The sequence below is a fragment of the Limanda limanda genome, chromosome 22 (assembly GCF_963576545.1).
Source record: "Limanda limanda chromosome 22, fLimLim1.1, whole genome shotgun sequence".
Lineage (NCBI taxonomy): Eukaryota > Metazoa > Chordata > Actinopteri > Pleuronectiformes > Pleuronectidae > Limanda > Limanda limanda.
In genome coordinates, this window is record NC_083657.1 from 8,891,781 (window position 1) to 8,914,747 (window position 22,967).

The 22,967-nt window shown below is 45.1% G+C and overlaps 1 protein-coding gene across 1 annotated transcript in view; it reads right to left on the bottom strand.

The window, feature by feature from the left end:
• LOC133028790 (adhesion G protein-coupled receptor L3-like) overlaps positions 1 to 22,967 on the bottom strand; it is a 144,576-nt gene that overhangs the window by 31,121 nt on the left and 90,488 nt on the right. Inside the window, exons 9-12 of the mRNA XM_061095824.1 lie at positions 16,512 to 16,695; positions 10,671 to 10,793; positions 8,886 to 9,091; positions 6,168 to 6,344 (exon numbers count right to left, since the gene is read on the bottom strand). Of these exons, the coding sequence (XP_060951807.1) occupies positions 6,168 to 6,344; positions 8,886 to 9,091; positions 10,671 to 10,793; positions 16,512 to 16,695 (690 nt within the window). The remainder of the gene's footprint in view (positions 1 to 6,167; positions 6,345 to 8,885; positions 9,092 to 10,670; positions 10,794 to 16,511; positions 16,696 to 22,967) is intronic.

The following is a 22,967-nucleotide window of genomic DNA, read 5'->3' on the forward strand; positions in this document are numbered from 1 at the left end:
AAGTCGTGGTTCGAACACAGTCAGCAGGATTTACAACGGGGGGGGAAGGGATAGAAGAGGGACGGCCATTTTTCTCCCCCCTCTCATCTCTCACCCTCACACACAGTCGGGGTTACAGTGTGGAATCTCGGGAGATGAAGTACGGCACCAAAGCCTTGTTTAGTGGAACCCTCAGCTAACGCTCGCAGAGAGAGTGGGGGGGGTGGGGGTGGGGGGGGTGGGGGAACAGATGCTGATCATTAAGGGGCTCTGGTACAATAACAGCCGCAGTGCTCCTCGAGTCTGGGGAAGGCGCTCTTTTGATTTTCCCTGCCTGATGAGCCGTTGTGTATACGTCGGCGAGACGTAATATGGAGCAGACGTCTGTGTGTGTGTGTGTGTGTGTGTGTGTCTGTGTGTGCGTGTGTGTATATGCCAGTCTGCATGAAAGCAAAGCTGATTTCAGCCCCCTTATTTTCGACGAGTGCCTACGCGCTGGGTGGCAACAGATGCTGATGTTTGTGCGGCGTGCTCGACACGTGGGTCGGTTTTCCGTCCGCTGCACGACAGAGGTTTTGATGCGGGTGGGTGGTGCGGTGGGGGGTGCGGTGGCCGCGGACGTATCGCCAGCGGACCCCGAGGTTTAGCGAGCCGTCCGGTGGCTCTATCCATCACCATCTCACCTTCAAATTGGAGAGGGGCCCGGGTCGGAGAGAAAGAGAGAGAGGCAACGAGGGGATGAAGAGACGGAGCTGTGGAAGCAGAGAGAGGAGGGGAGGGGGGGGGGGGGAGTGCATCTACACCTGGGTGATGGATTTACTGTGGCGTGATTTCTTTGTTCTGGGAGGGCGGATGATGGCTGAGACGTCGCCGGGCCCCAAGGTTCCTGCTGAGAAGTTCCCATTGGCTGGGAGTCGTGCCCGGACAGGATGGCAAATGATGTGATCTGCAGAGCGCCTGCACCTCACCTCACACCTGCAAAAACCTCCAGGAGAGGGATCTGTGGAGGGGTCTCCGAAGTGGGCCGACATCATTTGCTCTGAAATGCACTCACTCCGTTACAAGCCGAGTCACGCGGCGTCCATGCTGCTTAGCCGTCCGAGGTGTACACATTCGATTTGTCTTCCAATCTCTCTCTCACCTGCACTTCTCTCTTATTTCTTAAACACACATATTTCTCATTCCGCCGCCGCCTGTGGAGATTGGTTTTGCCAGTCATCTGCTCACATATAGCACAGAATAAGGTTTCCCGGCGCCTCGAGCAGAGAGGCGAGGAGGTGCAGGTGCGCGGCGAGCGAGCGAGCGAGCGAGCGCCGGGGCGATTCTTTCGCCGACCCGTTTGAAACCGACATCAAATCATATGCACTTAATTAGCGTGACATCCGGTGTTTAGAGCCAGAACCTCCGGAATCATGTCTGTACAAAAAAAAAAAAAAAAAAAACCCCATGAGGGTGAAGTGGCAAAAGAGAGGAGAGCATCAATCGTTCATACCTCAAAGAACCGCCCTCAGCGTGGGGCCATGAAGCCAATCCAATTAAAATGCATAAATCTCCCTATATGCCTCCGGAGCCGGTTCTTTGACTCATGAAATACGGTCGGGCAGAGCAGACGTTTGAGCTGAGGGGCAGTGGCCCGCCGCGGGGAGTCATGTGACAAGTTCACCACACGGTATGACCATGGATTTACGATATGCATAGGGATGAGGAGCAGCGGTGGCGAGGGCCCATGAATCAGGCATCCGGGCAAATTTGCCACATTTCAAAGGGGCCGGGACATAGATTCCCGCTTGTGTGGCGGCGGTGGCGGCGTCTGACATTCAGCGCATGACCCTGACGTCAGACTGTTCCCCAAGCTGAGATAACTATGTCTAACATGTATCGCGGTTGCTATGGCAATTAACATGCTCCCTGTCTCCCCCCGTCTGCACCTTAAACATATAAATAGATTCATCTCGAGCATCAGACCCGCTGTGTGTACAGTGCCGGGGCCGCGCCTACACAATATGTAACATCATAAAACACACAACCAACCTTGACTGTCCTTCCTCATCATAGTTGCTGTCTGATGGTGCCAGCGTGGAGATGTTCGGTCAGGACAGTGATGGATGTTCCCCAAATATCACGCCCTCCATCATCCATCGGGACGTGCCACTGATTTATACGTACTGGTCTGTCGGGAACAGTGCCACTTACCGATAGCTCAATGCCTCCCTGGGGCCTATCTCAGCGCACATATCTGCTATGTAAATAATGGCCTGTAGGAGGAACCAGAGCAGGTCTATATTTCTCGAGCTGGGGCTTGGGCTTCAGCCCGTATATAAAAGATCTCTTTCTTTCTCTTAATGCCCACTGGCTGTCCCTCACAAATGGCAGACTTAAATCCAGGAGAGGGTTGGATAAGAAGCCACGAGGGCTTGAATGGAAACGAGCCATTAGGGGAACCTTCAAAATGATGTCTAAAGCGGACCTTGATGGAATAGTGGTTTGTGGCGCATGTGTTGTGACATTCATTCGGCTCCTGGAAGGAGCACAAGCGACCCAGAAAGGTTCACGCAACAAAGAGGCTGATCTGTGCATCAAAAACAAGTCAACATTTGAAACTCTATTAGCGAACAGAATTCAAGTAAAAGGATCTAATTTTGAAATGTGCACCTCTGATATGGCTAAATCTTCCCTTTCGACACCGCGTCGAGTGGAATGCACTTATTGCGGATCCAGTTTTTACATCTGTGATTGCCCTGAGTGTCTCCCGGCTCGATGTCAGGACATCTTGAGGTTAGAATCAACAGCAAAGTCACATCAAAAGAACACCCACTCTCACGCCGCTCCCTCAGAAACACCCCGTGTGCGCTCATTCAGAGAAGACAAAAGAGACGTATAATCTCCCGCTGCAGCTGCCTGCCGCCGCCTGCGAGCGCCGTCTTAATTTGTTTATGCGGCCGACGGCGCTCCTCTGCTCCGATTGCAGAATCAGTCGGAGGCATCGGCTCTCTCCCCGGCGAGATAGCTCGAAAATTAGCAAACAAAGGGCTCGAGTGGCGACACAGGCGCCACTCGATGCCCTTGTGATCGTCTAAGTGGCGGTTACCTGATCGCCTGCGCCTGACAGATACCGGGCGAGTGGGCGCCTTCCTGAGGAGTGGGAGGCTCGGTTGAGACGTTTGCCATTAATGAGTCCTCGCGAGTCCGTGGCTTTAAGAAGATTTCACGTCTGCTGATTGGGTTAGGGCCATTACATCAGAAACCGCCAGAGCTCTGAACATCTTTGGGTGCCGGCGCGCGGGAAATCTCCAACGACGTTTCCCACATCCACAATATGTGATTTAAAAAGTATTCCGAGGAACTAATTGACTTCAAACGTAATTAATCCCGATGAGACACAGTCTGGAGTTTCTCCACTGATGAGCGTGTCTAATAATGTTACATATATTCTCTGCACTGCATTCTACTTGAAGGGCTGCTTATGAATATGAATTCGTGGGCAATGTTTTTCTCTTAGTTTGCCCACACTCACAATCAACGTCAGGTTGAGTGTGATTACTGATTAGGGCTTATTGTTAAGAAAGTTTATGAATGCACATACATTAGTTTTATAACAAATCTCAAAGTAGACAAAGTTCAGCCAGAAGTCATAAAGTCTATGTAAGGTAAACACATTAAAGCCGGTAGAACATGTCGCTGGGTATGATTACACCTAATTTATGTGTAATTATTGTGATTTACAAACCAAGATACATCACAGGTAAAAAAACACCTCCTCCAAACAAACTTTTTCACACAGTTGCCGGCGTCATTTTCTTCCTTCCTCTACCGGATGAGCGATGGAACACGAACGCACATTTGAATTTAGGGCTGCTGGAGAGGCAGCAGCCGTGCGGCAACTTGAAATCACCGGCAAGGACAAAATGACAGCGTTTGGCAATGTCACATGCGCAGGCGGGGACATTTTGCCTCTTCTAATTTGAGTGAAGTATGTGGCACTCGGGATGCAATCATAACTCGGCGGTGGGAATGTGACACTGCGATGCGGCCGACGGGTTATTAAGCAGAACGTAAAGATCTCGTAATATAACACCGTGATTATTCTAAACTAGCGCGCACGTAATCGGTCGGGCCGTAAACACCCCCCCCCAAACAAGATGAAAGATGGTGGTGATACTGTAGCGAGCCTCTGTCCTCCAAAGGAAAATTGTAATTACAGCCTGCCCATCTATTTTTTTTTTTCCCCTCTTCCAGAGATGCCACTGAGAAATAAACAAGGTTAGAATATAATCTGCTGCTCTGAGGGTAATGAGTAATAACAAAGCAAAGCATGAGCTATGGTATGCTCTGTTGCCATGGATACAAAAAACATCAATTCATAAAATGTCTCTCTCTGCTTCTCTCCTGTTTGCACACGCACACACAAACACACATACACACACAGAACGCACAGACCCCCTCCCACTGTCCCTCCATTCAGTGCGTTCACAGATACAACCCAGTGACAGTTTGTCGAATAAAAAAAGACTCAGAATCTCTCATTTGGCAGCAACTTCCAACAAGCTGCCTTTTATAACAGCCAAGTCGAAACGATAAAGAAGAAGAGGCGTCGGTGAAAGAATGAAAACTAAAAAACGCTATCAGTCAGAACCGGGGTGTAACCGCCGTCCACTTTCCTCCAGTGAATGCTGAGCCACAAGCGAGCCAGGCTTTCCAAAATGTTAGGGATCGGCTGGACTGAAAGCGCCCCTTTTTACTGCTTACTTTCTTTCTTCCTTGTGTTTTTTTTTTTTCTCTTTCGCTGCTTTGCTTTCATTGCGTGAAGGCTCCCATTCTTCGCCGCTCTCTCTCTATTCCAGACTTGGCGTCGGCCCCGCGGAGAGCTTAGCTGCACTGAGAGTCACGCCGCCGAGTGACAAACAGTAGCCCTCTTTAGCTGGGAGAAGTCGTGTGTGTGTGTGTGTGTGTGTGTGTAGAATTTTTCAATTTTGGTATATGGTTGTGTACATGATGAGATATTTTATTTGTATGTATTTATTTTCCCTCCCACTGATTCAGGACTGAGGCTCTGGAGAGACAGCTGCCACGACAGATATATAAATAACGTCTCTGCCATGTCAGCAGAAAGCTCCTCAAAACTTCCTGCAACAGAAATAATGAAGTTGTCCGTCAGCGTCAGAACAACAGCTTCAGCTTCTTTCCCTGACCTGTAATTCACCGAATTTGTAAATGTTTCCCCATTATTGAACTCCTCACCCGGCTCCTTTCCATTCGTATTCTTCTTTCGAGAGAGCGAGCTGCCCACACTCGTCACTCCACACAAACCTCGAGGCCAAATCACTTTTCTTTCTTTCTCTGCACAACCATCATTAGCACCTACTTATTAATCACAATCACACGCACTGTACTGTACTCACTGGTTTCACTTAGTTTCTGTTGCTACCCTGAAGGCAAAAACACACACGGTGCACTGAGAGAAAACTGAGATGTGGGGATAGGATGTAAATGTTTGAATTTGTCTTCCTTTATATGAATAAATAAATGAATAAATACACACTTGTATACAAGCAGCAGTTGGGACCAGGGCAGCCTAATTAAAATTGTAATGTTAGGATACAGGGTTTATTGGCTTGACTGTAAAATGTATTCCCACTTAATCCTTTATTAAATACAGTTAGGTTTGGCTCTAAACAACTTCCAGACACACAGTTTGATGAATATTTAAGTAAAATGTAGCTTTAGATACAAGTAGAAATACTATGTTGTATATTTGCACAGCTCCAGTGGGTAAAATAAACCACTCCGTGTGCTTACATAGAGCTTCTACTCTGGGCCATTAGCTTAGCTAAGTTAATGCTAAAGGTCAAGTCAACCAGTCATTTGGAATGTAGTTTTGAATTTTACAATGGTGATATATTATTTTAAAAAAGTGACAAATATACCTTCTGTTATTTTCAGACACCTGGTAGTAAGAGCTTTCTACAGCCAGAATTTGCACAAAACCAATTTAACATAAAAGAGGACAAAGATGAAAAGAAGAAGACGGGTCGAGTAGTTCCTCGTGATAATCAAATACTATTCGAGCAGGGCTTTCGATTCGAAATGCTCATCTGAACTTGGAACGGACCGTGATGGATCATGCATTTTCATTTCTCTTGACTTCATTTCTCAAATCGTGCATCCCTCGTGAAGTCAAGTTGTCCTACCTTGACGTCCACGTGCGCCATGAGGACGGCGAAGTTGGTCAGATGGGTGCAGGAGCACGTGGTGTGGGTCCTGTTGGTGCCCAGCAAGCGGCAGTCCTGCGTGGACCAGATGCCAGTCATGGTTCTCTTGGAGTAGCTCCAGAAGGAACAGTTGGGGTTGAAGTTCTCCTTGGATTGCTGTTCGGAGAGCAAAAATACACACAGGTTAATCAGTAGAATCAACAGAAGAGGGGTGATTAAGAGGAGAGAATCATGGTGTCTCTGCACTTAGTGAAACACAGGGATGTGGGTTTAATTAGACATTAGCTTCGTCCATTTTCTACCGTCCTTTGTCTCCCAAAATAAACATCCTGGAAACAGGCTATTTTTCCCCCAAATGCAACCCATGGCCGAGTAGCAGGTGGTTTTCCTGTCATGCAGCATCAAGCGGCCGCATGCCTGTTTTTCTGACCTTGCTCTTTAACTTTCACCGCGTGACAATGGGCCGCCCCACTGTTTAATGGGCACCACCTCTGTCTGCGCCGGGCTGCGGCCCTAACGACGAGCACGCCTCCCCGCTCTCTCGCTCGCCATTTTTCGTAAAAAAGCCATTCGCGACGCTGGGGTTGTGGAACACAGGAGCACAGCGAACACATAACCGCTGATAAATAGATACATCAACAGCCTTTGCCTCTTGTGCCCGATTTCCTTTTTTGTAGCTTCGGAAAAAAGAAGAAGAAAAGTGCGCCTGCTTGCTGGCTTGCAGCATCCAAGGTTAACAACGTCTGCTTCCTCATAAACACGCGAGGAGCTGCACTACTTCATAGTTTCACACTTGCTCTGGGGTAATTAGCCTAATAAGGTTCATCCTCTGTGAATCCGCTGATTGAATTTACCCTTCACACACCCAAACCCTGTGTAAAATACTCGGCAGCAAGGAGATAGGACGGAACCTCTGTCCCATTAATGGCTTTAATTGGTCCCATTAAGTGGTGAAGCAAGGAAGCGAAACAATAACTAGAGGACACATCGCCATCGTGGTCCCAGGAGACCAGTGATCCAGAGCCACATGGTTGAGAGGCGGGGACAGAACAGTAGGAAACCGGGAAAAATAAGAACCCCTGCTTAGCAAGCCAAGATTACTGTGGTTCTTTCCACCGAAGGCAAGTTTGAGTTGATTTGGGTAATGACTAATAACTCGGATTGGTTCTGGAAGCCGAATACATCATGTACAGTACTTCATTGACTCATGGATGCATTCTTACAGCTACAATAAGAGCTGGTTGGATTCTTAAGGTCAATTTATTCTGCCCTTGATGTTAGAAAATGCATCCACTAGAATGCGTGGAGAGGCTCTGGGCACGGGTGAAGTAAGTAGGAAGTGCACCGTTGTTAAATTGTCTTCTTCGTGCACCGCTTGAACTATTTGCTACAATTTCCTGTGGTAATGCTCTGTTTCTTCTGTATCTGTAAGCTCTCAGAAGTAGAGATCCGTCCATTTCTGTATTCATATCAAATGTTGAGCATGATTAAGCCTTGAGGGCCAAATTTTAACAAAGGAAAGGATGATAAAAATACAAATACAACAAATTATAAAAGGATTTATCCCCTCAGAACAGAATAAGCAAAACATATAATTGCCCACAGCCACAAATTAGCAGCTTATCAGAGCGCTTGGTTAATAACCCCTCTGACTGGTGCACCAGTTCACCAGAGAAGTGGGAGGTCTTGATTAAATGTAACCACTCAATGCAAAAAAAAAGGGAATATTGCATCCAATGAAGTTTAACTTTAATCATGCGGATTTTATGATTCACTGTGAAGCCCACGGTGTAAACAAAACATATTCTATATGTAAATGTGCATGTTTATGGCCCTTGAATATGATCGGCAGCACCTTTCCAGAGGCTCTCCGGTTTACTAAGTGGAAGAGGCCAGGGTGTAGAAAACACACTTTTCCAAAAGGGCACTGTTTTATTGAAATGACTCCAGCTGAGCAAGACAGGGATATAAAAGAGCCGGTGCCCCAACATTTGACCAACAGTAAAATGACTGGATCTACAGTGCAAATTACAAATTACACTTAAGGCAGGTGAGTCACAGCAATAACTACGCTGACATTGCCCCCTGACATTTTTTCAGCCATTTAATTTTGACATCCAGGAGCTTTTTTTTCCTCTCTATCCCTCCGTGTGCTGCCTCTGTCTCCGCTGCTTCCGACCAGGTCCCTCCTACGAATGAAACCCTGCCGCAAATTCTCCCCTGGCTGTTCAACATCCCTGATAATCGCTGAGGGCGCTGTTTTGTAGACAAAACAGGGATATTTGGAGGGTAGCAGAGTGTGGAGAAGATAATGGAGTCAAGAGGGAGAAGTCGCGACTCCCACAATGACTCAGCGGCCTCCAGTGAAGCTCAGTAAGATTGCTATTTGTTCAGGAGATCAGGCTGCTGTTTGTTCAGACTAATAAATGACAACATGCATCCCCGGCAACACCTTGCGAGCAATTCTGTTTTGCACGATTTAATTCTTCACACATTTCTTTGAACAAAACTTCCTCATTCTAACTCAATTTTCTCGCTTGGAGATGGAATTTGTGGGTTTTAGTTGCGCCTCAGGGATAAAGGAAACCGTGATGGGTTGGTTCTATCGAGATAGTTTAAGAGAGAGAGGCATATTAAAGGCGGAGGGAGGTAGATCAAAGTAAAAGCACGGAGGCTCACGCGGATGCAGAGTCTTACCTGGAGGTGCCTGATGGTGAAAATGACCGGGTCAGAGAGGTAGACTTTGTTGGAGTCCTTGTTGATGGCCGCCGTGATTACCGGCGAGTTGACGATAACGGAGTAGTTGGTCGCCAGGGCTTCGCTGCCCAACTTCATGCTGGCGTTCTCCGTCGAAAGGTAGATGCCGATGTGCTTGTACAGAACAAAGGCAATCCGGATCTCACCTGCAGGGGGACGATTGGAGAAAAGGCTCAGTCAGAATATAGAATATGGCCAAAGGTGTGTGGACGCCCAAATATTGAAAGTCATATTGATTCTTGAAACCCCAATTATCAAATCAGTGCAATTATATTTATTTGACCTCCTGCTGCGTTCTTAGTATGTGCAATGTTCACATTAAATTTCATCGTCAGTTCACGTCTTAAAGCAGCTTTAATGAAAACATGGTAGGTGGATGTCAGCAGCTCCTGGTGTGTGTTGAAGGTCATTAGAAGAATTTGATCGCATTCCACTGGTGTCGAATACAGAACCTCAGTGTTGAAGGAATTGCAAGAACCTGTGGTAAACGGCCTCAAGCTGTCACCACGAAGCTGTAAACACTCTATTGTGGAAAATATAACTGTATATTGTAGCTTTAAGATTCCTTTATGTTGGAGCTACAGGTCCAACCTATAAGAAATAACGTGACAGGAATGTATCTGTTGGGTTCTTTTCCTTCCTCCATCCAAGCAGCCCAGATATATATACTACTTATAGGGCTTATAAATTGAACTGCTGAGCTCCGGCAACACTTGGGAAAAATTCTGTAAGTAACAATACTGGAAACAATCCCTCAGCTGAAGTGTTTTTAACACAGGAATCAGAAAGTGTATGTAGTGAAACTGTCAAAACAGAAACCAGTGTCGGGGCCGGCAGGAATTTTTTTTTTTAAAAAATGGGAAAAACAGGAGAAACCGTTGCTGCATCAACAAACATCGATTTCAATTTGGTATTCAAAGAATTCGGTTCCCACTTTTCTATTTGCGCCGACAAAAGCCAGCATTTTTCTTGTTAATAATTCCCCTCCTCTCTTTCTCTCTCCGCCACACATCTCCTTCCCCTCCTGCTGTCTCACTTTGGAGCAGTGATATGAAAGAAAGTTCCCTCCCGCCGATACCGAGATCACTCACTCAGATGAAAAGAAAACAATTTGGGTGCTTGATGTCGGTGGAGGAATATCCGCCACCCTGCTTTAATGATCCGCCCGGGCCCGGCTGGACGTGGACGGAGTCATCTCGTCGAGAGGCGGCGGGCGCAGCTGGAGGCGATTCTGATTCGCGTGCGCTGATAATAAAGTCTAAAAAACGCGTTGTTCCTGAAGACGTATCCATGTATTGTGTCTAACTGCCTCAATTACAGTTTAGACGCAGCACTCGAACATAAATAGTTCTGCAGCCGGAGCCTTATTTAAAAGGTGGCAGAGCTATTCCTGTTCTTTACGTGCAAGCCCAACAAAAGGATTTGGGGCAGCGGTTTGAAAGCAATTCTCCGGCGTGAGTAATGAAATTTCAACAAAACCACCGCGGCACCATTCAATGTCACATCCAGAAGCGGGAAAGAGAAAAGTAACAAAAGGGAATTTTGATTAATTGCGGAGGATCGCTCGAGTCGGGTTCGTTTTTTTTTCCCCAAGCAGTACAATAAAACAGGATTTCTTTCACAGTCGGTTTGTAAAATAACAGAAACTCTGTGTGAGGCACGGATACACTTCAAACCAACAATAAGGGACCAATAAAAAAAACTCGATTTTAACAGAATTCTCACCGTTTCGTCCGTGCTGCTTCAGCGTGTTGGCAGAGAGTAGGATGGAGTTGCCTTGTCCTCCGGTTTGTGGGAACTTCAGATCGGGTAAATTTCCTTCGGTGCTCATCCTTGCAACCTCCAGCTCTGCAGACACACACAAACACACAAGTATTTAGTTATCAATGTTATTTTCTATGACGCACAATCCAACATAGAAAGTGCAAAATACATCCTGAGGAATCTGCAAAGGTCTTGAATAGACTTATTTGAATACCATTTCGCTGGATGAGATTTATTACACTGCAACATCTTTTAAATACCATTGTAATCAATATACTTAAGTGTTTTCTAGGATGTGCTACTTTCTGCTAAGTAACATTCAGGTGCCTGGAAATAAGAAAAAACCCATCAGCTGTGTGTCTAATCATAAAAGAAAAATGTGCTTCGCTGACCGGATTCGACGAGTTTGATCATTTCTGTTGACGTCAATTCACAAAGGTCATAAGCGATTTCTCGGTCTCTACCTTTCATCTTCTACCTCTCATGCACAAGGCTGTAGCACTGTCTAGCTCAGTTGCATTCTGATCACTCTGTGTAAGAGTTAAACTAAACAAACGATAAAGCTATTCATCTGTTTTGCACCTGGCCTCCGTGTGGAGCACCTGTCATCGCTGGAATCACCTAAAGACCAAACAACTACACACACACATCTTCAGCCACTTGACTGATTCAAACATCCTCCTGTAGGAGCTGATTTTTATTAATCAGTGCATCTCCGACGGGCACTAAATGTGACACATCCTCTCTTGAATCCCGCCGCTTTGAGGGCCTGCCTTAGTCTCTCAAGTCTCCGCGTGCAGGGGGGGAGGCTAGTGTCTCACTGTAGGCTTCTTAATTAAGTGACAATCAGGCGTTTGGGTGAGGCCGTTTCTTCTTAAACTGTGAAAAAAAGAGAACTAACAACAAAGGTTGTCTGTGCCCTTTGAAAAAATAAAGAAAAAACTGCTTTCCTTACAAGGAATCTTCCTCCCATGAAGAGCAGAGAGCCAGAGATACGAGGAGGAGATAAACACCAGCGAGGGAAGACGAGCTCGCCTCTGCGGCAGCTCGGCAGCTGTTGTGTCTGAAGCCAGCTCCTAATTTACGGTTCAAAGTCTCCGGCGTCACACCGAAGAGGAAAATGAGCCGCTGATACGAGCCGGGCTGAAAGAAGAAGCTCATTCCCTCAAAGTTATTACACCGGGATACAATTCGGGGTTAATAAAGCAGCCGAGTGTGCTCTAATCTCAAGTACGGGTGACCTGTGTGAAGTCGAGGCATTCCTAAATGTCACATTAGCTCCCGGATGCACTCGGGTGAATCCGCGGATTCATTACAGCGCCGGGGAGGAGAGGAAGCAGCACGAATCTCATATTCAGGGAATGAGAGGTGAGCGGTGTGGAGGGATCCAGGGACAAACAAGCTGCCAGCACTGAGGTGGAGAAACCGGGGAATTCACATAATGATGCTGCGGTTTCCGAGCAGGACGTCATGTTTGCATACAATCTGCCACATGCTGAGATGTAGCCACTGTAATGCTATGGAAACAAATGTACATAATCCAAAGAGCTAAAAATAAAACTTTCAAGTATACACATGGTGCTTTTCCAGTATTTTGTGTGGGTAAACTTAAAAAGTCCACAGGAAAAAATGTCCTTGTCAGCGGGCAAATACTTTTGACACTGTTACGTTTGCATAATTATTATTAGAATAAGTAAAGCACTAGCAGAGGTCGCCATTTCCTACACTTCGCTGGAATCGGTTGACCAATCACAACAGAGCAGGCGAGTTGGCCAATCAGAGCAGACAGCTTCATCAGAAGGAGGGCCTTACAGGGACAGGAGGGAATAACAAGTGTTTCCGACAGAGGCTGACAAGAGGAGCTGCAGTCAGTGATGGACAGAACGAGGAGAGTGAAGTGTTTTCTCAACAACAGACCATGTAAACCTTTTATACCACAAAATAAAACGATCAACCTGAACAGGACTTGAAGATGTCTCCTTTAAAAGAAGCGTTGAACAAAGATATGTCTCTGACAAGTCGTCGACATCAATGGAGCCGAGCTTGAGTTTTGACAGACAACTGTCTCTTGCACTGGTTAACTGGAAGCAGCTGTTTTCATCCCTCCTTCACAGTCAGCGGCTCATTCATCAGTGTCCAGCTACCTGCGGACAAGTCGTGTCCAATCTTGTTCGTGCAGGTGCATGACTATTTTGATCGGACATTTCTGGTACTGCGCTGATTTCATGTCAAGGGCTACATCCTCTCCCATCACCTCAAATCACCTCCCGTATGTTCTGTATTTCTTTAAATTCCAGAACATGCAGTGTCACTTGTTTCCTCGTGAATACGATTTCAAGAGTGACAAACCCTTCCTCCTCCACGCTAATGGATAGGAGAGGTGCCAAACTAAAAAAGTCAAGCAGCCTTCACTTAAAATCATTTTTTCTCAATATGGTTTTGTCATTTTAGGTTGTTCCATGCACACTGATGTATGTGAAATTATAAATTTCCCTGTTTAGTTTGGTTTTAATGAATTAGTTTTATGCTATAAGACATTTGATGGGACTTTGCTACCACAGCATCATCGCATGATCGCTACTCTAGCTCCAAATAACGTTGTTAGAGATGGCAGAATTTATATCCGTGATATTTTAGCTTCATTTATGGATAGTGGGAGGAAGTGAAGACGCCACCTCCATCTTGATATACAGTCGTTGAGATAGAACATAGTGTAGGCTACCTTCACCTGTCCAACCAGGATCTACCTAAATCTACTCTGCTCCGCTCTGATTGAAACAACAGCAGAAAGTGTCTGGCACACTCATCTCGAGAGGGCGAACTCAACTAGAAACAAGGCGTGAGAAATAAAAACTTCACTCGACCTGATGAGACATTCAGCCGACGTGTCGAGCGAACATGCCACCTCTCACTTTGATAAAGGTTAGTGTCCACAAAAAGCTACGAAGGAGGGCAACATTAAATCCGGCCTTTGTATCTGTTCTCAAACCAAGGCTTCCCATACTTTCTATTAAAAAAAAAACTTTGTTCTCTTGTGCGTTTCCATAGGCCGGGGGGTGGAGGGTGGGGGGTGGGGGGGGGGATCAGTGATACATTCCTATTCAACTGAGCTAAGACAATACCCCAGATAGCTCACCATTCCCTGGATTCCAAGCCTGCCTTCAGAAGAAAGGGACCATTTTTCTTCCCCTCTCTCTCTCTCTCTCTCTCTCTTCACTCTCTCTCATTCTCCTTCCCCTGTGTGGTTGTGTAAAAGAGCTTACGACGGGGCTTTGGGGAATTTCTTTGATGCCATAGTAGCTGCTGGACCCAAAGGCTATACCTTCAAAGCCGGTCTAAATAACATGCTAATCGGCAGAAATCTGCTCATAAGATTATCAAGCGGAGAGCGGAGCACCCTCTCGCTGCAGACAAAGCCCCAGACGAGCACATGCACTGAACACAAACACATCAACACAACGATGGAAACATCCTTTTTTCTTCTTCTCTGTGAGCAAAGAAACCAGATCTCATTATCGGCTTAAATCCTAAAATTAGAACGAGGCATCCATACGGTTTAAAAATTGGTAAATTCTGACGTTGGAGAACGTGTCACCAGTTGCAAACGTGCGCGAGCGACAGTGCACCTGCGCACGTGTCACCCTTTCGCTCTGCTTGTAATTCAGTGTGAGAGATCAATAATTAGCCGCTGCGGGGATTATCAATGTTTAAAAGGGCCTCCTTGCCCTCATTTAACTGCCCCGGCGTGGCATGAGGGATCGCAGGAGCCAACTGGCTGGGAAAAAAAACAAAATGAGCTGAGCAAACAGAGAGATAAGGCCTAGTAAACATGTCACCGGCACATAATTAACCAGCACCAATATGCGCCGTAAAGCCGTGCAGGCATGGTCTCGTTCCCACCTTTAAACGAGCCCAGGATCTCCTTACCCAGATGAATTGTGTGCCAGATACAATAAAATCCATTTGATTAATTCTCCTTACGCCTGCTCGCTTTTAAGTCAGCAGACCTATATTTTTAGGTTGCCATGGCAGCAGGAACTTGAAAAAAAAGAAAAGGAACACACGTTCAGAGATGAGGGCGATACATCATAACATTATTCTTTCTTAATTCCCTTTGCCTCCCGGTAGCCGGAGTCTGTGAAAAGACATTCAATTCCTTTTCTTGTATTTGATGCTGTGTAACTGACTCTCAATGCAAACCTGCAGATTTAATACATTCTACTTTTCAACAACTGATGTTTGCAGTTTTCAACAAAGCCCAGCTGGGGGGACGGTAACGGTAACGACAGAAGTCCCATTACCTGTGCTCGCTCGGTATTTATACGCTGAGTGATGAGCACCGATCCCTGATCTGCACGACGAGCGGTTAATTCCAGCTGATAATTGACATGAATATAAACACAATCATTTGAGATAATTGTCAATTTACAGCTAACTGCCGTCAGCCATAAGAAGACCCGCCAAACCACACCTCCTATGGGTGGGGGGGGGGGGGCGGCATTACTCCAGTGACCTTCACACTTGCTCCACCACCTCAAGTGCTCGGCTGTCGATATGACAGCACGGTGGATCGATAGCAGTACGGTGAACTCTGTAACCCCCCCCCCACCACCACCCACCCACGACAATGGACAGGACCAGCAGAGGATGAAACACTTCACACGTGAGATAAACCACCGCGGGAAAAACATCCCAAGGACCAAACACACTTGAACATTCTGCACTTTTTGTGTAAATGGTGCTTTTTACTGGGAGTGAGGATTTCAATCTGTTCCTGCAAAAGATCAGAACCTACCTGACTGCTTGTGTCCTTGGTTTGTTTTATTTTTTCATTTTTCAAACTTTGTCAAACGGCATTGATAGGTCCGATACAAATCTAAGTTATTGTTATATGGATTAATTATAGCAGAATACCTTATAAAGAAAAAGTTGGGTCAGAATTAGGGTTGCAAAGGGGCGGAAAGTTTCCGGTAAATTGCTCGGGAATTTTGAAAAAAAAAAAATAAATAGGCAAATTAAACGCTGAGCAATAACAACATTATTCAAAACTCTATTTTAAAGATGTATAGAATGTAGCACACGCAGCAATTTGAGTTTCAACCCTCCACTGTGCATTCTTCCATCACATGCACAGATAATTCCCAGCATCCTTCACTCTACAGCAGGGCTACTGAGGCCTGCTGTAGTGTGCAGGACTAGTCTGGTAAGTTTTGATGATATTACTCAGGAAAATATGTTAGCATGCTGATTGAGGATTGTTCATCTGTTCATCTAGCGTATTTCCATTCATTTATCCATCAATTGTAAAATATTTTTACAGACGATTCCAATTGTTTGGCTAACTATTTATATCTCTGGCATTGCATTAGTGTTTTACAAACTTTTTTCTCATCTTATTCTACAGAACAATGCCACGTGCACTATCTCATGTGTGGAGACATTTCACCCCATCCAGTGTAGAAGGAAAGGCTGTGTACATTTGCAAATACTGTGCAAAGACCTATGTTAAGAATGACACAACGATGCAGAAGCATATAGTCAAGTGCCCAAAGTTTCCTTTAGGGCTCAAATCAGCCTATGACAAAACAAAATGTTTATATTCATGTCTGTATATGACAAGGTAAATACAGTTAGTATAAATTACCCACAACATTTCCAGTTTATTCCCGTTAATTCCCGTATATTCCCGTATATTCCTGTTAATTCCCATGGAAAGTTTCCAAGTTTGAATATTCCCGGAATTTTGCAACCCTAGTCAGAATAAGCTACTTTAGCATGTGAAGAGTGTTCCTCTCTACTCACGGATGTTCTCGGTGTTCTCCTGCACGATGTCCGTCTTCAGCAGGTTGTCGGCGAGGACGAAGGCGCCCTGCTCCACCGTGTCCAGCAGCATGGTGGCGGCCCTCAGCTGCTCGCCCGTGCTCAGCTCCCTCCACGCCGCCTGGGCCTGCGGCTGCAGCAGATTGTTGACCGTCTCCACCATGGCCTGCGGAGTCCAAATCATTGATTTAGCACAAAGGAGCCTGGCGTGCGACTGGCTGCGTTTTTTTGCACGGTGATTTGTTAAAATGGTTTGAGTGAAGGAGGATGAAAGAGAGTTCAAGACTCTAAAGTAAAATAATAAGGAAGAGGCATGGAGAGTGATTTTCTCCTCTCTTCCTCATTTGGACTGAAAACACTATTTTTGATCAGCTTTCCCACTGAGAAACTCCATGACCACTTATTTCCAGTTCATTTACAAGTTATGCTTTTGGACATGGATCGTCAGCGACACCTGAATCTGTAACGACGCTTGTTTCCTTTTTGTCTACAGGGGGAATGAATCATGTAAATGAATCAGAGCCAATACTTACAAGACTACAGGCCAATTCTTACATGACCCGAGGCAAGAGTCTGTAATTGGTGTGATAAATGCTCCTCCAATGCCGACAATCACATCACACACAGGCGATACAACAACAACAAAAAAAAAAGCATGCCACAACACTTAAAACGTTCCAGTGGCTGCAGAAGGTTTGTGCCGGTAGCAGCCATCTGCGACCACTCAGCCGAGATCTCTCCTGCATAGTAATGGCGGCGAACAAGTCGTACGCCTTCTTTAATCTGCCCGCGACAATGCCGAGGCAAGTAAGCGAGGGAGAAACCGGAGCGTTCTGGAGACAAGATGAAAAATTAAGAGCCATTAAAGATTTAAAAGTGCCAATGGCGAGATTTATGAACGGAATACTAATTGGTCAAGCAAAGCAATTCAATCCCAGTACCGATGCTCTGAGGAGCAAAGTGAGCGCCGGCTGCCCTTGGAATAAAAAAAAGCTCTTTCCAAGCCATTACAGTGCGGTAGGTGGTCAAAGGCATAATCAAGGGAAATTTTCCTGAATGGCTAATAATAGCAACGCCCGGCGCTCTGCAGAGAAAATCATACATCTGATTGGAAATGGGCTCGGATTTTTTTCACGCTTCCTTTACATTCCTTCAAAAGCCACTTTACAAGCGGAGACGCGGGAGAAGCTGTGATGTACATAGAAATGTCACGCCGCAGAACTCTCTGAACTCCGCTCAGATCCCACCACCCCCCCCTCCGTTTGATCAGCGGATTATGAAAGGGAATGAGAGTTTTAGTGTGACTCCGGAACAGCATGAGGAGAAAGCTGGAGGCAAAAAAAAGTCTGGTGCTCCAATGTATCAAATGATTTTCCCGATCCGAAATAAGAGGAGAGAAAAATAAAAAAAACCTTAGAGTCACAAAGCATGAGTGTTATGGAAACCTCCAATTACCTCGAGTACGTTAAGTTGTATGTTTGTTTGGAATCGCTGTGATCGTGAGGAGAGACGGACGACTTGGGTGCATTGGATTCTCCAGCGCCGCCTGAGCATTTCAAATAGCACCAGCTGGCTTTTTCTTATTCAAGGCATAAACGGCACGCATTACGCCGCCCACACACACACACACAGACACACACGTACACAGAGACATGGTGAGAGAATGACGCAATGTGAAAACACACCTTTACACCTGCTTGCATACAAGAGCAGCCAAAACAACAGGCTGTACACAACAAAACAGCTACGCAAACACACACACACACACATCATTGAGGTAATTATTCATTATCTGCAGCCAATCTCCATTCACACCCTTTGACATTCAGCGAAAGGCAGAGGTTGATTCACTCTCAATTAAGGAGCTCTTTTTCTCCAGGCGCTGACATTCTTTTCCCTCTTTGTTCACAACTGCGAGTTTTCTCTTTTTTTTATTATTCCTCAGCACTTCTTTAGTAATGGTTCCTCAGAGGAAGGATTGATGGACTTGCAGAGTCGGCGTCTCGCTTTTTAACCCACGTGCACGAGAGACGTACACAAATGGTACGTGGCGAATCCCCAAAGCCTCGGGGGGGGCGGAGAAACTTGATGAGGACGGAATATGCAAAGGATAATTTATAAACAAAGAGTGGACAAAACTACCACAGGTTTCGATGGGCGGGTGTTGCATCAAAATTGAATCTTGGAGTAAAGATGCGTTTCCGTACCGGGCCATCACAAAGACACAATTGTTCACAGTGCATTATCTGGACATGCACCGAATCATTATTCATTACTGCTAATACGCATACACCATGTTGACCAGTGAATGTACTCATGACATAATGACTATGCAGTGTTTTCTCACTGGGTTACACACTTGGTTTGAACCATGAAACAATTATCTGAATTTGAGTACTGACTGTTGGTCAAAAGGTTTGAGGAAGCCTCACTTCAAGGAGTGCAGAACTGTTTATGGCACAAAGGTAAGCAGTAAAAAATAGATAAATTAAGTCATAATGTTCTCTGCGCCACCATTGCCGATGAAAAACTACCTGACGCAACTCGAGTGCAAATCTTGTCCTCGGATTAGGTATTAAAGTTTTATCCACACCAAACGGCAATGAATAATAAATGGCTGGTTAAATGGCAAACTGGTTGTAGGTGTGTTTTTCCTTCATTATAATATAACAAATATGCAACACCCTGCTACCCCAGATGACATAGGTGAATAACAAGTCTACTCAATACATAACACGAGTCTAGTTGCTTTTCATATTATATCTTTAATTTATAGCTTTACTGCAGCAAAAGCAACTGCAACTGATTCCTTTAGGTTCACCAACTTCTGTCAAATATGATAAACTCTCTTTCATTATCCCAAAAACACTGTGCTGCAGATGCAGTTGTGTATAATGTATATCGCCTTCAGTATTGTGAGATAAACAACACAAGTAACAAAGGGAGACGGACAGTTTTACATCGAGATAATGACCTAAAACTTTAGAGGAGAACAGACGGTGGCTTTGAATCACAGAGGAGCAGGACAGTGCTGGATAGGGAGAAACTTTTGATTTAATTACATTTTTTAAACTCAAAATCTCCATGTTAGAATACGTCTCTCGAGTAAATCTAATTAACAGCGTGCTCTCTCAACTTGTGTGAGAGCACAACATGTACGACGTGATAAGAAAAATGTGTCCTTTCGTGTTGACGAGAAGGGAAAAAAGCATTTCCGTTGCCAAAAAGGCTTCTGAGGACCGAGCTAGGGACAATTACGCCGCTCCATCACAAAACTGTACATCCCACCGAAGCGTCATTTATGTCTTTGTTCTGTAAAATAGTTAAGACAAGTAAAATAGCTCCTGCTATAGGTCACGTCAAATGAAAAACACCTTTTTGTGTTATTACCTTGTGTCCCTGAGTGTTTTGTTCATCCATCTATGTCTGACAAACAGCACTAAAGCTTTCATTGAGGACAGCGATGACACGTCCTTCATTTTATTTCTCCTCAGGGACGTTAATATTTTGAAATGTGTGTGTTCTAAACCTCCCTAGCGAAAAGCTCTGGTGTTAAAGGAATGTCAAAAAAAAAAAGCATATTCACGTGTTTCTACATCAAAGCACCTCACTTTATTTTTTTCCTCTGAAGCAGCAAAATATTTTTCCGACAAGATTTTTTGCAACCGGGGGCGAATGTGTATGTAAAGTCAGTGAAATGTCATCAGACATTTTAGATTAGTCCAGGCACTGTTTCCTTCTAAACAGCCTGCGAGTGTATTTCAGCCTCTAAACTTACAAGCAGCACGGACATTTGTCATGTTTGTGTATCTGGGTTCATTAAAATCAAAAGGAAGCACTGGCTGCCATTCAGGAGGATAACAAAACACATCCATCCTCTTCCTCTTTGTCCACTAAAGGAAACGGTTGACGACTACTGTCCACTACTGTCCACTTCATAGATCAACGTCAAATCCCTAACTTTGATATCATAGAAAAAGACATGAAAAGATCTCAGACACATGTTCTAGGGCCTTGATGGTTGATGGATGGTTTTAGTTTGATCTGAAGAGCAAAAGCCTAAAACCCTCATGAAGACAGCTCATGTTGTCAGAGCGTTAGTGCAACTGAGTTCCAAACAAATTATCTCATTACTCTTCAACCGGCGTCGGACGACTTAAGCTTTATTGGCGTTAAATTCGTCTTTTTCAGTTGCTCTGGTTGTTTTTATTTATTTTTTACGCCGACTTTGTTTTGGTCCAGACCTTCAGACTTTTTTTCAGTTTGGTCGGAAGCAAAACAACAGCTGAGAAATGGGCCTTGTACCGACAAACCAGAATGTAATCAGAGGGGAAGAGGTGGTCTCAGTCTAGAGGACACGGATGGTTCAGCTCAGTTTGGAAAAAACTTGTTTTTGGGACAATCGCAGGAAATGGAAACGGCAGCAGCCAAGTCAAAAAGTAAAAAGCTTTGGATTGCTTTTAATCTGTACCTCAAACATTTGTTCACACATGTTCATTTTGCTGGGAGTAAAACCACAATGAGAGGTAATTCATAAAAATGAATAAAATTAACCAACTCTTATTTTCTCCATTTTATAAAAAAATACAAAATCAGCGAATACCGAATTGACAATCGTTAAAACCCGTCTACAGACAAATCACTGACAAGTAGGCTACATGTCAAATGTAGACGAGGTAACAGGACCTTGTTTTAAACTGACAGGTATAAACACCATCTTATTCTTTTTCTTCCTGAGTTACATGAGAGGAATGATATAGCTCCCATTCCATTGTGGTAAATATAAAGCTGAAGCCAGTTAGCTTAGGAGCACCAGCACCTCCCAGCACCTTTAAAGCTCAATAATTAACACGTCAAATCATGTTAAAATAACAGGGCTTCTCGGAGGAAACCAAAATGCCAAACCGCCCCTTCAAACTTAAAAGGTTAATGATGAATCTACAGGTTAAACAGGTTTTTAGGTTGGTTGGTTGGTTGGTTAAATATCAACACAAGCTGAAAATGACGTTATTTATCTTTTGGAGTTAAATCCTTTATGAGGGCCAGTCTATTCGTCTATTTGTACGCCATGTTTTATTTTTTTCCACGATGCTATTTCAGTGCCAGAACCCTGCCTGTATGTATTTGTGCTCTCCATGTAATCCGCTCCCATATGGGGAATTCTGCTTCTCCCGGCGCCGGCAAATTACACTCGGAAAAAAAAACGCCGGGCTTGCTCTGTAAAAAAAATTTCATGAGATCAGTGAGAACGGCATCGTTTTCATCCTCGGCGAGAGCAAGCGCAGAGGAGTGGGTGAGAGTGGTGGGTGAATGGGAGGGGGGGGGGGGGGTGCACCCGAGCAGCACTACGCTACCGCCATCATCATCGCGCTCTGTGCAAGTTGCATGGCGGAGACGAGACGGCGGCCTGCTGCTATTTCACCGCTATTAGCACACTGCCACTCCATCTGTCAAATATGGCCGCTCACTCTGCTGCAAAAAAAAAACACGAATATATTCCAGTTCCTGGTACACGAGGAAATGTTAATCGTTGAGAGTGGACTCACGGCTGGAATGTGTTGCTCGGGAACGAGGATGACGACTCGCTGGTGAAACGCTGCAGTGCACCGGCCGTTTATAACCGTGCAGAGGGAAGGAGGGTTGAGCTGGATACTAGTGTTCACCTGGCACAGGTTCAAGCCCTCACCGTGCTCTGTGTGTGTGTGTGTGTGTGTGTGTGTGTGTGTGTGTGTGTGTGTGTGTGTGTGTGTTCTGGTAATCATCACACCGCGGGGACCGGTGACTGTTTACACAGTCACGTCATGGGGACCGGTTGCGGTGTGGGGACCGAAATGCCGGTCCCCATGAGGATTACCCTTTTAAATGAATACTAGAGCTACTCTGAAGGTGCCTGTGAAGTTTGAAGCATTGGCCCATATTACATGTTTTTTGGTAAATGTTAGTGTGTGAGCATTGCTCAGTAGTGTCCCTACTTTTTCTAGCTAGTACTGCACCCACTGCTTCACACACACACACATCTTCCAAATATGGTTGGGTGCCACCCACTTCCTGGTCCCCATTAGTAATGATTAAAGCAGCGATGACATTTTCAGCAATCAACAGTAAAAGAAGACTTTTTGCTGGAGAAACTAGCTAAGAAGATAAGAACTTGTGCAGAGGAGCAAAAGTAAGACATAAGGTAAGCACAGTTGTATCTTAAATAAGTATAAGCAGTGTTGAACCCTCAAATTACATTAATTACCATTACCTAGCTAGCATGATTAATAGCTCTGATTAGCTACAAAGGCTAAGTGTATGACCTCAAATGTTTTACTGCGTTTCTCTAACTACTTGCAAGCATGATGCATATGTGAAGGAGTTTATGTGCAGAGGAAATGTAACCTGGCTGCTCTGGATAACCTCTATTTGGAAGCTGGTTATGAACAGGCCCTTTAAACT